General features: G+C 40.3%; 1 protein-coding gene across 1 annotated transcript in view; it reads right to left on the reverse strand.

The window, feature by feature from the left end:
- The window catches only part of nkain4 (sodium/potassium transporting ATPase interacting 4), a 135,132-nt gene that overhangs the window by 45,464 nt on the left and 70,955 nt on the right, over positions 1 to 18,713 (reverse strand). Inside the window, exons 3-4 of the mRNA XM_062053725.1 lie at positions 16,090 to 16,170; positions 326 to 526 (exon numbers count right to left, since the gene is read on the reverse strand). Coding sequence (XP_061909709.1) covers positions 326 to 526; positions 16,090 to 16,170 — 282 coding nt within the window. The remainder of the gene's footprint in view (positions 1 to 325; positions 527 to 16,089; positions 16,171 to 18,713) is intronic.

The raw sequence follows: 18,713 nt of genomic DNA on the forward strand, positions 1-18,713 counted from the left end.
CTAAATGACACAAACGACCATCCTTGGAGCCCCAACTAAATATTTCATGGCCTCTCAGGGCAACCTTGAAAAGCCATCTCATAAAGAGAAAGGGAGGCCTTGCTTTCTTTTTTCTTTTCATTCATCCTTTGAGTTTTTGTCAGCTATCTGCTTGGCTGGCTGCCCTCACTTTAACTGCACACTCAACCACAGAGGAAAAGAGACAAAGACAATCAGGAACCTTCTTACTTTCCTGTTTTTTGCTTTAAGAAACATTATGTAGATCATTTATGGGACATCAACAATAAATATGTATGACACAACACCGGCTAGAGCAGATACTCACCGCGATCAGGATCTGCATTCCGCTGTGAATGACCTCAATATACTGGTAGTCTATGAGGCAGCCCATGACGGTGATGTAGGAATGGCTCTCAGTGGTGTGGACCCCTTCAGTATGTGGCATCTCTCTCCTCACACAGCCAGGCCCATGTTCGCTCCACCATGAGTGATGGGCTGAGATGTTGAATGTCAGCAGGTCACTGTCCTGGGAAAAAAACATCAACGGTATTCAAATTTATTCACATCATTCAGGGAGGAATAAACTGAATAGAATATGTGAAGCTAGGCAAACACACATACACAGCTCCAAATATATATTGCGGCATACCCCAGGGATTAATACTGGAACAAAATAGTTTAATCTCTATACAAACTACATTCCTAAAGTTACAAAGGACTTAAAGTTAGTAATATTTGCATTAACCGCATTTTGCAAGTGTTTATCATCTTTAGAATCCCAAAAAAAAGACATGTGTGTTCTTGTCTCTTATAATGAATGATAGGTGAAATTCCAAAAAAAGGTTTCCCTTTAATGAGATCAGAATGAAGTGTGAGCGATGCAGCGGCTTAATTCATAAAAATGAAGCAAAGGATGAAGTATGTTGAAGCTGATGGACTATCTTAAAAAGTGCATTGTATTTATTTAGCATATATATATATATATATATATATATATATATATATATATATATATACATATACTGTGTATATATATATATATATATATATATATATATATATATATATATATATATATATATATATATATATATACTGTGTGTATATATATATATATATATATATATATATATATATATATATATATATATATATATATATATATATATATATATATATATACTGTGTGTATACATACATATATATATATATATATATATATATATATATATATATATATATATATATATATATATATATATATATACTGTGTGTATACATACATATATATATATATATATATATATACATATACTGTGTGTATACACATATATATATATATATATATATATATATATATATATATATATATATATATATATATATATATATATATATATATATATATATTAGGGCTGTCAAAGTTAACACGATAATAATGCGTTAACTATAAATTTCAATAATGGCACTAATTTTTTCAACGGTTGATTAATGCACACGCGTCGTTTTTGACCCTTGGGCGGTGCCGTAGCGGGGAGAACTTGGCTGCAGTTCACTTGCTACCGATGAGCCACAAGCACTTCTCTCTGAGCTGCCACCTTATCGTGGTAGAGGACTTTGCGTGTCCCAATGATCCTAGGAGCTATGTTGTCCGGGGGCTTCTATGCCCCCTCGTAGGCTCTCCCAAGATAAACAGGTCCTAGGTGAGGGATCAGACAAAGAGCAGCTCAAAGACCTCTATGGAAATAAAAGAACAGAGACTCAGATTTCCCTCGCCCGGACGCAGGTCACCAGGGCCCCCCTCTGGAGCCAGGCCCGGATTAGGGGCACGATGGCGAGCGCCTGGTGGCCGGGCTTGTCCCCATGAGGCCCAGCAGGGCACATCCCGAAGAGGCAACGTGGGTCCACCATCCAATTGGCTCACCACTCATGGGAGGGGTCATAGAGGTTGGGTGAGGGTGCAATGTGAGCTGGGCGGCAGCCGAAGGCAGGGCACTTGGCGGTCCTATCCTCGGCTACATAAGCTAGCTCTTGGGACTGAGATAGTGCGCGAGGTGGAGAAGTTCCGGCTGGATATAGTCGGACTCACGATTCTGTTCATAACTTTTATGGACAGAATATCTAGGCGGAGTCAGAGTGTTGAGGGGATCCGGTTTGGTGGATGCAGGATTAGGTCTCTGCTTTTTGCAGATGATGTGGTCCTGATGGCTTCATCTGGCCAGGATCTGCAGCTCTCACTGGATCGGTTCGCAGCCGAGTGTGAAGCGACTGGAATGAGAATCAGCACCTCCAAGTCCGAGTCCATGGTTCTCGCCCAGAAAAGGGTGGAGTGCCATCTCCGAGTTGGGGAGGAGACCCTGTTCCATGTGGAGGAGTTAAAGTACCTCGGAACAAGTACCTCGTGAACAAGACTACGAGTGAGGCAAGAGTGGATCGTAAGATCGACAGGCGGATCAGTGCGGCGTCTTCAGTAATGCGGACGCTGTATCGATCCGTTGTGGTGAAGAAGGAGCTGAGCCGGAAGGCAAAGCTCTCAATTTACCGGTCAATCTACGTTCCCATCCTCACCTATGGTCATGAGCTTTGGGTTATGACCGAAAGAACAAGATAACGGGTACAAGCGGCCGAAATGAGTTTCCTCCGCCGGGTTGTGGGGCTCTCCCTTAGAGATAGGATGAGAAGCTCTGCCATCTGGGGGGAGCTCAAAGTAAAGCCGCTGCTCATCCACATCGAGAGGAGCCAGATGAGTTGGTTCGGGCATCTGGTCAGGATGCCACCTGAACGCCTTCCTAGGGAGGTGTTTAGGGCACGTCCGATGGGTAGGAGGCCACAAGAAAGACCCAGGACATGTTGGAAAGACTATGTCTCCCGGGTGGCCTGGGAACGCTTCGGGATCCCCCGGTAGGAGGTGGACGAAGTGGCTGGGGAGAGGAAGTCTGGGCTTACCTGCTTGGGCTGCTGCCCCCACGAACTGACCTCGGATAAGCGGAAGAAGAGGGATGGATGGAGCCACAAGTGAGCAGAAATGGATAAAAGAAATGCTAGCTTATGGAAATATCAGGTTCAAAGCCATGGCAAGTTGTTCTCTCGACAAGAAAGGACTCTTTTTTGCCGTGAGAAGAGGCGACATCCCTGCAGAAAATGCCTGCTGTACACTCATTCTCGAGATGGGTGGTGCTTCACTTCCGTATCCAGATTACGGTTAAGGTGCAGTGATAAAATAACGTTTAGATTGTTACTGTGACTGATTTAGTTAGTACAATGACATAAAAGCTCAACAGAAATGAAAGACGTCTACTTTTTTTGGCACTGACCAAAACCAGCCAGTCCTACCGGGCACCTATTAATCACAATTACAGAATGTGACACTGACAGGCTGAATATTACATTTTATTAATTAATAGGGAAGGTTTTAAACATTTCTACGCATAAATGTGAAGACCATTAACTTGTACAGCATGTAATGTAGAGAATATCAGGAGCATTAATTCAGGTAGAAATATCACAGATTACAGCTGGGATAGGCTCCCGACTCCAAACGGGACAAGCGGTAGAAAATGGATGCATGGATATTACCAAACATCCTCGACAATCAAAGCAGGATCATAACAACCCACATGTTGTGTTATTTATGCTTGAAACTGTTATTTAAACATGGCAGTGTAGCTCCTTCTCTGAATGCAAGTGCTCCTAAAGCACTTGCATTCAACACTTGTGTGTGGAGCTGTTTAAAAAAGCAAAACGTTTAAAATACATTTAATTAAAGCAAATTAATTGTCTGTTCATGGTGTGAAAACTTGAAAATGATCTGTTTAGGGTACACCGATGAAAAATTATGTTTATCTGTGATTATTGCGTTTAATTTTGAGTTAACTATGAACAATGTGATTAATTGCGATAAATATTTGAATCGTTTGACAGCCCTAAAATATATATATATATATATATATATATATATATATATATATATATATATATATATATATATATATATATATATATATATATATATATATATATATATATATATACACATATATACATACACCTGGAAGCCTCAAGTTGCTGGCACGGCTGCTCTACCAACTGAGCCCCACCGCCCCACAAGACGCTTCTTGTGAAATGTATTCATGCATTATATTGCATACATCATCCTATTGATATGTTGAGGACACACAATGGTTTAGAATAGTTATATTATACTAAGAAAAAGCCAGGGCAGCTTGAAGACAGCAACTATAGTTTTTCCCTGGACACAACCAATTTATGGCATACGCCCAAGAGTGGTGAGGATGTAAGCATCAACATTTAAATAGCAGGTCCGTTTTACAGTTTGGTTGTGCAGCCACATTACATAATTTCAAAGTCAGCGATATTGAGGTGGTGCACTAAATGCCCTCACAAAGTCTAATCAGCAGCTATTTAGCTATGCATGTGCAGACACTCACACCAGTCAATACTCCAATACAGCAATATAACCCCCATAAGCCCCCCAGTGATAAGACATGCATTATTATCAGAGCAATGTGCTCTCTAGATCCTTACATTCAGGTTTATATATCATGAAAACTGCAGCAAATCTTTGTTGATCATAATTTATCAGGACCTCTTCTTTTTCTAACTTGAATGTGTCTCAAGGTAAATGGATGAGAATGTGAACATTACTGACTGGACAGATAGCATTGATTGCACCTCCAAGCATGGGAAAGCTGCTATTTTTAAGATGAAGATGCCCCTATTGATGGAGCATGCATGGCAGTTTATATTGAAGAGGAACACTTAGGGAAGGGATTTCCAAATGTTTTTTTATTCTGAGATCTACTTTTACTAAACTAAAATGGTCAAGAGATACACATTTTTTTTAAGTTCTATTTTTGGGCATGACAAATAACGAGTTAACTCATGTGATTAATCCCATAAAATAATTGCATTAAATGTGTATAAATGCAGAGTATTCACACAACTTATTTCGACCATACATGCTCCTTTACCTTAACAGCAAATTGTTATATGGTCAGTGATCAGGTCAATGCATACGTCTCTGACTAGTGTGGGGGAAGAGGTCACCAAATGCTGTCTGTAGGAAAGATACGGAAAATCTGCTAAAACCTAAGCCTAATATTGAACCAGCAGTTATCATTAACTGAATGGGGCATATAAAATGAAGCAGTGTTTCTGTAGACTATTCAATGTCATTGGTGTTTGCAAACGTGTCTCCATTTGTGTTGTTTTTCCACATTTCTTGTTCTTTTTCTTACTTGCAGCACTCAATGACATCGAACAGCATAGGATGGATTCACACCATATTTGTGCTTGTAAACTGTATAATGTGATATAAATACACGCACCCTCAAAATGTAAATTTCACTCATTTATAAACTGTTCCACATTAATATAAGGATAATAAATTAAAGGAACATATTTTGTTTGTTTCACAACACCTCAGTGAACTTGTATTAAGCATATCTAGCCTTATAACTGTGGCTATGATAACAAATTAACAAAAAGACATAGTTAACTGTTTGCTTTCACTGAGGTAGCCAGACAAGTTAAGTAGACAACGAAAATAATAGAGCAAGAAATACATACAACCATGTTGTGTAAAAATTACAACATCATTCATATTAACTCAGCTCTAAGTTGTGAAAAAGGTTATAAATTAAACATTACATTACCTTCACAATACAAACAAGTCCAATAATGTAACCATTTTAATGCAATTCACCAAAAAGACAAAATGTAACTTGTTTGCTTTAACTGAGATAGTCAGACAAGTTAAGTAGACAACCTAAATAATGGAGCAAAAAATACATCGAACCATGTTGTATAAAAAGCAAAATCCTTCACATTAACTCAGCTCTATGTTGTGCAAAAGGTTACAAATTACATATGACCTTCACAGTGCAAACAAGTCCAAAAAGTGCAAATTAATTTCCTTTTTGCATACTTTGTAGCAGGCTACACATGGATTTGGTCCATGTTTTATCCAAAGTTTGTATTTGTCATTTTCCATCCAATGTTCATTAAAACGACAACCTCCCGGCACGATGGACCGATGCACCACTGTCCTCTTGGAGGCGACAGAGTCGTATATACGGCTCTAGCATGACAACAACCTAATGTAAGAGCTCGTGCAAAGCCAACAGATCAAGCGTGTAGCAGGGCTGGGCGATATGGCTTTATTAATATCTCAATATTTTTAGGCCATGTCAGGATACACGATATATCTCTCAATATTTTGCCTTAGCCTTGAATTAACACTTGATGCATATAATCACAGCAGCATCATGATTCTGTGTCTACATTAAAACATTCTTGTTCATACTGCATTAATATATGCCAATTTTAAACTTTTATGCAGAGAGGGAAATCACAACTAAGTCAATTTACCAAAACGGTATTTATTAAACAGTTATTAAGCAGTGGCACAAACATTCATGTAATTTCAAAACAAAATAAATATTGTCAGAGACATTTTAAAACAAGCTAGTAGTGCACTTTTGTGCATGCAGTCATTATAACATATCAAAACAACACTAAATTAAAGTGCACTTTTTCTACTGAACGCCACTACAATATTTTAAAACAAGTAAAGTGCACTTTTGTGCATGATGTCACACATGATATTTAAAAAAACTGTAAAATAAAAATGAGTGTGGCACCGGGCGGAGATGTTGACATGCAGAGTTTCAAGCACTCTTCTCTAGCGGGTGACTTTTCAAATGATGCCACAAATTAGTAGTGCTACTTTTTATAGCAACGCTTTTGCTGCATACTTTACATATTACGGTTGTCTGTTCAACATCTTACCGCTTGAAGCCAAACCACCGCCAGACGATGGACACCGTGCTGTTTTTCTTGGGAATTAATTGTTCTTCCTCCATTTGTTAACAGATTCGCACCTTCTCTCTCTCGTATTACCACTCGCACCGCACCGCTTGCACCACCTGCCACAGCTAACCTTACCCATGCCGCTACCTCTCTGCTCCGCGAGGGTGTATGACGTTGCACGTGCGACAGTATGTGAAGTATGTAAGAAGGTGCGCTTGTCATGTCTGTTTATCATGTTTTTGTTAATGTCACGTGGGGGGGGGGGGGGGGGTCGCAGCTGGGCTGCGGGGTTGTTCTTCCCCATGCAAAAAACGGCTCGGACGACAGCGTGAAGGTGAGCTTGGATTTATTCAACATAAATCACTAAAACTATCACACACGCAAACAATAAAGCAAAAAAAGGCAAGCGTGCCTAAAACACATGAAGCTTAATTACTTGGCATGGATGACATGGGCATAATCAAACACTTACTTGACATAAACGCGTGACAAACACAATGCAGGCAGAACGACTGTGATGAACAAAGGTAGACTTAAATAACAGTTACATGATTGGAACAAACAGGTGCGTGACTCAAAACGTTAAAACAGCGTGCGTGACATGACAGGTGAAAACTAATGGGTGACCATGGAAACCAAACCAAACAAGGAAGTGAAACCAGGAACTAAGAAAGTGTCCAAAAAAAAAAAACAGCACATGGCCAAAACAAAAACATGATAAAACAGACATGACAGAACCCCCCCCCCCCCCCCCCCCCCACCCCCCCCCCCCCCCCCCCCCCCCCCTTACGGACAGATCTCAGATGTCCAAAAAACAAAAACATGATAAACAGACATGACAGCGCTTGCTTTATGTCTCTGTGAGAAGGAGCGACAAGAAAGAGTGAGAAACGCCTGTAGTGTAATGCCCGCAACTAAAAACAACTGCATGAGAACGTATATTCGAATACTCACGAAATAGTCATTTTCTTCATCGCACAGAGACAAACCAGCGATCTATCGAGTATATTCGATATATCGCCCAGCCCTAGCGTGTAGCTTTAATTTTTAAGGAAGCTCATTTTATTTTTTTCCATTTTATAATTAGCCTATTGAGTCAGACTGCCGAGAAATATGATGAACATTTCCAAGCATTTACAAGCACTTCACCCAAAATTCAAGCATTTCTGAAACCTTGAAAACACAACATTAAAATCCAAGCATTTTAAAGTTAAAGTACCCATGATTGTCACACAAACACTAGGTGTGGCGAAATTATTCTCTGCATTTGACCCATCACCCTTCAAGGTTTTTAAGCACCCGTACGAACCCTGCCTGTAGTCACAATCCCTCAGGTAATACACTTCCGGTGTTGTGACCTCTGTTTACAATCCATCCATCCATCCATTTTCTACCTTCTTGCTGGCTAATAATAAATACTCTGGAACTACAACTGGTTCGGAACTAACAGTGTTCAGATTGTAATCATCCAAATATGATTAGCAGCAAAGTGGACAGTCGTCAACGTTGTGGCTCAGAGAGTCAACCCAGGACCAATAAGTAAGTAAGCTAAATGGTTAGTAACGAGTGAGTATGTTTTGGTGCTCCTGATTGTCTCCCCGTCCTTCAACTCAGTGTGCGTGGGGCTAGAAGAACAGCAAATATCTGCAGCTGAGACGAGCGTTCAACAATAAAAAAACAACAACATATTTTTTATTGATATTTGTCTAAAAAACGCAGTAGTGATATTTTGACGTGAAAATTAATGTTTAAAAATGCTGATTTCCGTGTTTTCGCAGACAATTACGGAGAGTTGAAGCAAATGTTGTTTGACCCATTGATGAGCTACTCAAAATCAGCTGGCAAGCTATCAGTAGCTGACGAGTTACTGGTTGGAGACTCTGGAGTATTGTGTGGATTCCTAAAATGGAGGCTTTCATTTGAAAAGTATATGTGTTAGTGGGGAAAAAATTAGAAGGTAGGGGACATCTGTGTTGGTCAGAGGTCTGTCTGGACAATCAGGGGTTTGTCTGTCAGTTAGTCTTGTGCCATGGGGGAGAAGACGGGGATCAATAGGAGGTGACAGAGCATGTGCCACATGACCTCCCCCGTGCTTGAAGGGCCTGGCTTGCTTACTCGCGCACACAAATACACAACCATACGTGTCACATACACACTCTCCCAAATGTCCCGTCAAGGTTGTGCAAGGCAAGCCTGTCTGAATTAGCTGACTCTGTCTGATGATAAAATGTGTCAGGGGCTTCTAAGAAGGCAGTGTGTCAAGTGTGTGTGTGCGCATCCACAGTCCATTAGGCAGCTCTCCTCCTGGCCACCATATGCAGGACTGGGAGCCGAGGCTGGCTCCATCTGTTGGGTTAATGCCCAGCCTCAGCCCCGAGCAGCTGGTCCCAACAAGCTTCATTATACAGCACACACAAACACACTCATAGTGGACGCACAGAGCTGAGTGAAGTGATATACAAGAAACACTCAACAGAGCTTCGGTCTGTCACACAATGACAGAGGCATCAGAGCTTGAGAAGGTGTCTCTGAAATTCCTTTTGGATTTTTGATGTAGGTGTGAGACAATGTCGGCTTAATTAATTATTCTCAATAGTCGGGTTGCCATTGGGCAACAGACCCATTAGTGAGAAGGAAGGGGGAGGGAGAGGGACAGTCGGAGAGGCAAAGAGAAGTGAGAAAGAGCAATATTTAATCCGAAAAAAACATTCGGGGAATCCAGCAATGTGGTGGCTATCTGGCGAGATTTACACACACAACTATCCATCCATCCATTTTCTACCGCTTGTCCCTTTTGGGGTCGCGGGGGATGCTGGAGCCTATCTCAGCTGCACACGGGCGTAAGGCGGGGTACACCCTGGACAAGTCGCCACCTCATCGCAGGGCCCAATACGAAGGTCCTGCGTAGTCCTGAGTTCAATCCCGGGCTCGGGATCTTTCTGTGTGGAGTTTGCATGTTCTCCCCGTGACAGCGTGGGTTCCCTCCGGGTACTCCGGCTTCCTCCCACCTCCAAGACATGCACCTGGGGATAGGTTGATTGGCAACACTAAATTGGCCCTAGTGTGTGAATGTGAGTGTGAATGTTGTCTGTCACAACTACAATTAGCTAATTAATAACGAATAATCATGTACTAGCCACAAGATCTGTACATCCATCTGTACAAAATATGTGCATGTGCAGCTATTTACATGGGATTATGTATCAATACAGCTAAGAGTTTCCCTAGATTGTCAACATACCCAAGTGCATGGCTATGGGTAGTGGGAGCCTGGTCAACATGACGCCATCATATAAATTGCATAATCTGCTTTGAATCATATTAAATATATAATAAAAAACACATACAAATTCATAGATAGATTAAAAAACAAATCTGTAATTAATTGTTATTAAAATTATTGTTAATAAGGGACTTGGAGAAGGCATTTGACCGTGTACCCCGCCCGGAAAGTCGAGGGGGGACTCTTTAGAGAGTATGGGGTATCGGACTGTCTGATTGTGGCAGTCCGCTCCCTTTATGATCAGTGTCAGAGCTTGGTCCGCATTGCCGGCAGTAAGTCGGACCCGTTTCCAGTGAGGGTTGGACTCCGGCAAGGCTGTCCTTTGTCACCGATTCTGTTCATACTTTTATGGACAGAATTTCTAGGCGCAGTCAGGGCGTTGACGGGATCTGGTTTGGTGGCTGCAGGATTAGGTCTATGCTTTTTGCAGATGATGTAGTGATGGCTCCATCTGGCCAGGATCTTCAGCTCTCACTGGATCGGTTCGCAGCCAAGTGTGAAGCGACTGGTATGGGAATCTCAACCTCCAGTCTGAGTCCATGGTTTTCGCCCGTAAAAGGGTGTAGTGCCAACTCCGAGTTGGGGAGGAGATCTTGCCCCAGGTGGAGGAGTTCAAGTACCTCGGAGTCTTGTTCACGAGTGAGGGAAGAGTGGATCGTGAGATCGACAGGCGGATCGGGTGCGGCGTCTTCAGTAATGCGGACGCTGTATGAAGAAGGAGCTAAGCCGGATACTACATTATTTTCAGGTGAAAGAGAACAAGCTGGTGGTGGGAGGGACTAACAATGTTACACCAACAAGCACTAAGTACGGATATAGAAGTGTAAATAAGTCAATATCTTAGTAAGTATATGATGTATTTAATAAATGTCCAAATGTTCTCAAAGAAGACACTTGCATAATTACATAACATGACGCCAACACATCTCAGCTAGTCATGGTGGATGGTAGAAACGTAGACAGAAACCTCTTAACAGACATATTTGGACACAAACATTTTTTATAAACACAATATAATTTATACAGAGTAAAAATAATACGTGCATGGTTTATGTTTTGTTAGTCAGTAGACAACAATAATAAATAGCGACAGACAACATCGATCTTATTCATTTATATCAGAAATTTATATTAGAAAAAGGTCTTTGACATGTAAAAATAATTCACTTCGTAGTTAGAATTAACAGTAAATAGTCAAACAGTTCACCAAAAAAGCAATATTTTTGTATGTCTCTGACGATCATAATAACAACAAGTGTGGCCAATAGTCACATTAAAGATAAGAGCATGGCAACTACAACTTAACATGTAGGTGTGAAAATAAAACAAACTGATGTCTAATGTATTGCATGGAAACTTACTGACTGTAAAACGTGACATAATGTCTGACATGGTGGCACAACTATTCCGTGTTTACTTAAAAAATAAGAAAAATAACATTAATGTATTGCTCTGTCACTTGTGTCAGTATAAAATGTTCACATTTCAGCCTGCAAGAATTGTACTTCAAACAAGAGAAAACACGTTGCAGTAAATTGTAGATCTGTTTTATGTTCTACACACATCCACACACGCACACAAAGACAAACACACACACACGCACCCACACACGCACACACACACACACACGCACACCCACCCGTACCCACACACACACTCGCACACACAGATACACACACACACACTGTAGTCCAAGTACAATTAAGAAAATAACTACTAAATAAATGAGAAGTTACTCACAGTTTACTCAAAACGTGAGTAGATTTTTCACATAATACTTACTCTTACTCAAGTAAATATTTGGACGACTACTCTTTACTTCTGCTTGAGTCATATTACTCTAAAGTAACAGTACTGTTACTTAAGTAAAACTTTTGGCTACTCTACCCACATCTGTTTAAACTAATAATAATAATAACTAATAATTACGGGTGCGATAAGTGAAGAAATATTTGAGTTTGAGTCAAAGTTTGGATTAGCGGTGTGAGCAGTGTTTTTATTCCAGTAAGTATATAACGCAAGAGTTGTTGTGTACTTTAGCAGCACTTGCCTCACATGTTTGCATTCTGCTTTGAGGTTCTAAAAAAGCGTGTGAGGCAGTGCATCACATTTACTTCGAGGTCAAAAATAATATTCGCTGGTGATAAAAGTCGAGCATGCTCAATTTTGTTTTCAAAGCAGCTTTGCACTGTGCAATCAAAAGCATCAGAAGGTGTGGATTAAAATATGGAAGGATTACCACAGGACATAAAACTAAGTGGCTGTATTTTCACAATCTATATCCAAGAAGGGAAAGTACAAGGACAAGAAAAGCTGAAAAGTAGGAAGCAAATCAATGTTTTTTGACTTGCAGCTTTAAGATATGTATTTGGTTTTATAGCCAGGGTTTTAGTGATTACATTGGCTATGTTTCCATGCGCTGAATTTGTGTGATTTTTCAAATAGTTCGGATTTTTGTATTTTAAAACCTCAAATGAAGTCCCAGTGTCCATGCGCACACTCTAATGCAGGGGTGCACACACTTTTTCAGCAGGTGAGCTACTTATATATATATATATATATATATATATATATATATATATATATATATATATATATATATATATATATATATATATATATATATATATATATATATATATATATATACACCTATATAAAGATTCCCTTCTTTTTGAAGACAATAATATAAGTTGGTGTATTACCTTATTCGGATGACTTGCGCTGATTAGAATCAGACAGGAAAACAGTTGCACAATGTCGAATTTACATTGTGGAAGAAAAACAATCCTCCTTTCTTTCCAGTGCTACTAGAAAGTGGTTGTTTTTAAGCTTCTTATTAGCGTTCATACTCAATTGTATATCCTTTACAAGAAATACATTGGAAGCAAACTCGGTAGCTTGCTAGCTTGTATGACCTAATTTTCTGAGACCCTTATTTTATTAGTGCAAGCAGGATGGAGCAGCACTTTTATTGTGAAGACAGAACCTTTTTACAGCAGGTGTTTGGGGAGAGAGTCTGTTGAAATAAAAAGTGCTTCTCGCGTTCCTGCCGGTCGTTTTTCTTCTTCTTCACATTGAGCGCACAGCAGCCAGCGTCATCTCACAAGATCATTGGGTGCCATGTGCGTCAATCAAGTGACCAAAGTGACGTCATTGTAAAAATTGATGATCGGTAATTTTTAGCTCTATTTTTTTTTAACGCCTGCCGTCACACCATTTGCAATCGACCGGCAGGTAGCAAACGACCTGATAGAGACTCCTGCTCGAATGCGACTTTTGGTCCTACGCCATGTGCCTCCTGTACACCGGGGGGCGCTTTATTTACTTTTAGCGCGGACTAATGTATTGCTTTTCTGGTTGACCTATAATGTCACACCAAAACAAGGCATCTTTGTGGCTCCTTACAAGTCAACAGCACAGTTCTTGTTGTACCTGATGTCTGCTGTACTATTGTCACAGATTAGAAATATTACGTCTCTAATGTTAAATAGCACATAGCATCAAAAAATTATCTTAGATTACGTTCCGAACATGACACTACTGAGCTCTGTGGATTGATGAAAGAAGTTTTAAGTCCGAAGGAAAATGCCTTTCCTCTATACTGCTTTAAATGAGGGTTGCTATTGTTCTGGATAAGCTTGCCAGTTGTGTGGAATACAGAGTTATTGCTAATTAGTTTGGAGTACACAAATGCAGTCAAGAGATGTGTGTACGCTCTATTTTTTGCCTTGTAATATACCTACTTTATTCTTTTCTATCCCACTCGCATTCGTTCAGGAGACCGAATTAAGCCTCCATTCTCCATTTTCTTGGCTACCTTTTTAAACAAATCTCAATTTCTTTTTTCTCTCCAACTGACGCACTACAAAATGTTGCTTTTTTTAATTTGTGAAGCAAACAAACAGTCTCCTCTTCATTCCAGTTCTTGTATATGTTTTTATTGAAGGGAGTCCGCTTCCGGGTTATATCCCGCACGTTAAAACTGGTGCATGCGCGACACAAAAGGTCTCCTCCAGCAGCACACACCCAATCAAGAGATCTAGTTTTCAATCACATAACTTAGTTGTGTTAATCCAACTTTACAAAAGCCAAACACGATCAGATTAAGGTGTTTCCATGGGTTATAGAAATTATTTGACAAATCAGACTAATTTAGTGCAGATACAGTATCTCACAAAAGTGAGTACACTACACTGCAAACATTTAAGCATCCAAAGGACAAGGCTATAGAAGAAAAATTCAGGGGCTCACAAACTCCAGTGTACATACATTAGCAGAGCGAATTCCGCGTAAATTTTTTGCAGTAATCAGAGCTCCTATAGTTTTCCTTGAAATTTCGACAAAATATGACATTTCCCAAAATCCCTGCACGTTGTTTAGTGTCATGGCATTCTACACTGTCGACAAGGAAGTTGGGATGCTTTACCTGCTTGTTATGCAAAGCAGTCAGAGATGGTATGTACGAACATTAAATGCCACAAGAGACTATGAAGGGGAGTGGTCGTTGCGAGTAGTGCTCGCTACCAGCTGCTCGGAGTAGAATGTTGCATACAGATTGACTACAGGCACATTAACTGTGTCAGAAATTGTCTCAGTACTGAGTCGTGGGAAAAACATTTCATTCATACATTGGCCTGATTTTAATTTTATAATATGCTTTGGAGGAAAAATGTAGATCGATCTCACATGTAATGTGGTGTTTAGTGTATCAAGAGTGCGCAAAGTTTCCTCTGCCAAGAAAAAATATTGTGTCCATTTATTTTTAAATTAAATCTTGCTTAAAATATTTCAGTTTGTATGTGGGTACTTTTTGAGAACATTTAACAGTAACAGGATGATTTTGGTAACAATAACCATGACATGACATTTTTATATCGTTACATTCCTATACCAAACAGAGGACAGGAAGGAGCATGTAGCTGTCGTAAGGAAAAACCTCACACTCAGACCACTACCAGCAAAACTTTTCAAATTATGATCGTTAGTTTATTCTCTCTGTACCAAGTCCTGAAACAAGAGTCGAAATGTTAAGTGACGAAGTCAATTGGAAGAAGTGGTTTGCAGTGCTGCTCTAAACAATAAGGACAATTTGATTGGCTGGTAGCGTCACAAGGGCCGATGCACCAGTTATAAGCGCAGAAGCGCTATGTCTTAATGTTGTGCAGAAGATAAGGTGACGAGGGCATATATTTTAAGCCATTATCATTCGCTCACAAGGAAGCGAGAAGATACAATATTTTCTACGATAACTTAACCGTTTCCAGAACATTTGACCTTTTTTCTCATTTTCATATATGTTCCATGACTGGAAAATTGGTCACTCATTTTGAACTATGACACAGCAAATTGAATACATCTTATAGTGTACTTAAATTTACTTACATTTTTTTGCAGCTGACCGAACATAATTTTAGATAAGTACCAAAAGCATTTAAGTCTCATCTTAAAACTCATTTGTATACTCTAGCCTTTAAATAGACTCCCTTTTTAGACCAGTTGATCTGCCGTTTCTTTTCTTTTCTTTTCTACTCTGCTCCGGGGTGGACCGCTAGCCTGTTCATCGGATGGGGACATCTCTACGCTGCTGACCCGTCTCCGCTCGGGATGGTTCCTGCTGGCCCCACCATGGACTGGACTTTCGCTGATGTGTTGGACTTTCACAATATTATGTCAGACCCACTCGACATCCATTGCTTTCGGTCTCCCCTAGAGGGGGGGGGGGTTACCCACATATGCGGTCCTCTCCAAGGTTTCTCATAGTCATTCGCATTGACGTCCCACAGGGGTGAGTTTTCCTTGCCCGTATGTGGGCTCTGTACCGAGGATGTCGTTGTGGCTTGTACAGCCCTTTGAGACACTTGTGATTTAGGGCTGTATAAATAAACATTGATTGATTGATTGATTGATTGATTGATCTTGAGGTTTCAGTAAAAGCATGTGTGACAGATATTAACACCTGCTAGAACCCTCACCTTGGACAGACCGCCTACGTCCAGGTAAAAGCAGATGATGAAGACATTCCAGGCCACCCACAGAGCCGTCCAAACTGTGTACTGGAGGAAAGAAAACAATTGGTAAGTGTAAATGCATTGAAAACACATGACACAGATTTAACATCCACTCTATTTTATATTAAAAAAAACACATGGCAGGTGACAGTATACCAGGGGTGGGCAATTAATTTTTACCGGGGGCCGCATGAGCAACCCGAGCACTGCTGGAGGGCCACACTGACAATATTTCAATTAAATTTTGCTCAAATTATTTTTGATATACCGTAAGATAGATAATAATAATAATAATATTTTCATTTAACCTAACTTATCTTTATACAAAAGCAGATGGCTTTTGATGGTTTTATTTTTAACACTTTCTTACACAACACTTCCTGATGTATATTACAATACAAAAATTTCAATTTCTGTCACTTTATCCTGCATCCTCTTTGTTGTAAAACCTTTATTTAACCAGATAAGAAAACGTTGTGAACGTAGCACGCCTGTAAGGTGATTGGCGAAGAAGGAGGAAGCGTTGCTGTTGCGGAAATGAGGAGTGAGGATTGGTTTTCCTTTTGGAAAGAACGAGATAAGTTGAGCAGTGTTAGTATAGCATGCTCAATAAAAGTTTAAAAAGTGCATCAGACTTGGTGTGCACTTCTTCTGGACGCTACAATTGATGTCAGAAGTGGGATGAAATGCCTCCCAGTTCGCCTTGCCATCAAACCTGGGAGTCTTCATTGAGGGCGGAATTCCCCCCGTGGCAAGCAGCGTGGCTGCACCTGTAAACGCTCTCGCTCTCTCTCTCTCTCTCTCTCTCTCTCTCTCTCTCTCTCTCTTTGCGGCGAGCTCCTCACGTGGCACGTACCTCCCGATGACGTAGCACACAAACAGTGCAGTATGCGCAAAGTTTTACTTCTGCCACCAATTGTAGCGTCCAGAAGTGCACATCAAGTCTGACGCTCTTTTTAAACTTTTATTGAGCAAGCTATACTAACACAGCTCAACATATCTCGTTCCTTCCACACGCACGTCTCCTCACTCCTCATTTACGCAACTCAAGAAGACAACATCTACTTCAGCAGGTCGTTACACTATATTCTTTAAACACAGCAACGTGTGTACCACAAATAAGCACACAGCTTTACCTTTACTTGTCTTGTTGAAAACACGCCATTCGTCATCAACTTTTCTCTTTTTAGTCGCTGTGCGCCTTCCCTCACAGGACATACGCACATATAACACTTTTCAAAATAAAAGCAGCACAGTTGTATTGCACGCACGACAAAGATGTTTTTTTAAATTTATTTTGTAATTTGAGATTGCAGCTGCGCGCACGAGCATACGTCCACACGGAAGTAATACAAATAACGCTTTTCAAAACAAAAGCAGCACCGTTGTATTGCACACTCGAAATAGATGCTTTTTAAAATTTATTTTGTAATTTATAATTGGCCTCACGCGGGCCGGACAGGGACGTACAAAGGGCCGGATGCGGCCCGCGGGCCGCACAATGCCCAGGTCTGCAGTATACAGTCCCTCCTGATATTAGTGATAGCAGTCAAGAAAACAGTCAAGAAAACAGCTTGAATCAGACATCAGGGGCCGTACTTATCAAGCTTCTTAGAGTGCCATTTTACACTTAAGTCCTGAGAATTTGCGAAATTTAGTCCTACTCTCAAACTTAAGAATAAAAGCTTTTTATCAACGTTCTTAAGTCTAAGAATCACTCCTACTCTCCACGATATTTAAGAGACCTTCAGAGGTGTCTTAAGTGGTTAGGAGTTGCCAGCAGGGGATGGCACTGAGGCGAGAGAGACGTGCGCGAACGTTCAGGGAGCGGAAGGATGTCCTGGATTTGTTTGATGACGAGCAGCTGATCAAACGGTATCGTTTAGACAGAGCGGGTATTATTTTTGTCACAGATTTAATACTTTTCGATTCCTTGTTGATTTTTGCATGTGGCTGCAGTTGGATAGTATATATAGAGCAACCCACACCAGTTTCAAATTAGTTGCCTAATTAATGAATTGGAAAGAAAATGTTATGACAGTAGCGTATGTGTGTGGCCGTGAGGTGAGTGACGTCAGTGAGTGTGTGGGCGAGAGAAGAGAGGGAGCGGTAGCGTGAGTGCCGGCGGGGACTAGTTTGTTTTGTATTATTTTGTAGTTTATTGTCAAAATATAGACTTCCATTGTCCACTTAAATATTTCCAAGATATTTCTTTATTCTTAGACAACGGATTCCCTTCCGTGATTGGTCATTTCTATGGACACAGAAATGACGTCACCTAAAATTCCGTTTACGGCACATAGTAATGTCGTAATTCAGCTCTGAGTGTGACACTTAAGATTCAGTCCTACACTTCGCTGAAAGTGTGAGTAAGACGCTTGATAACTAACTTTTAATTGCAGCTTTCAGCGAAGAATTTATTTACTCTTAAGTCAACTCTTAGCAGACTTCTTAGGAGTAATTCTAAGAAGCTTGATAAGTACGGCCCCAGATGTCTTGGGCTCATCATCAGCAGGGCTCTTTTTTATTTTTATTTTTTATTTAATACATTTTTTACAAACAGTAACAATATCAAAATGGCTACATCA

This window comes from Entelurus aequoreus, linkage group LG07, assembly GCF_033978785.1.
Source record: "Entelurus aequoreus isolate RoL-2023_Sb linkage group LG07, RoL_Eaeq_v1.1, whole genome shotgun sequence".
Taxonomy (NCBI): Eukaryota; Metazoa; Chordata; class Actinopteri; order Syngnathiformes; family Syngnathidae; genus Entelurus; species Entelurus aequoreus.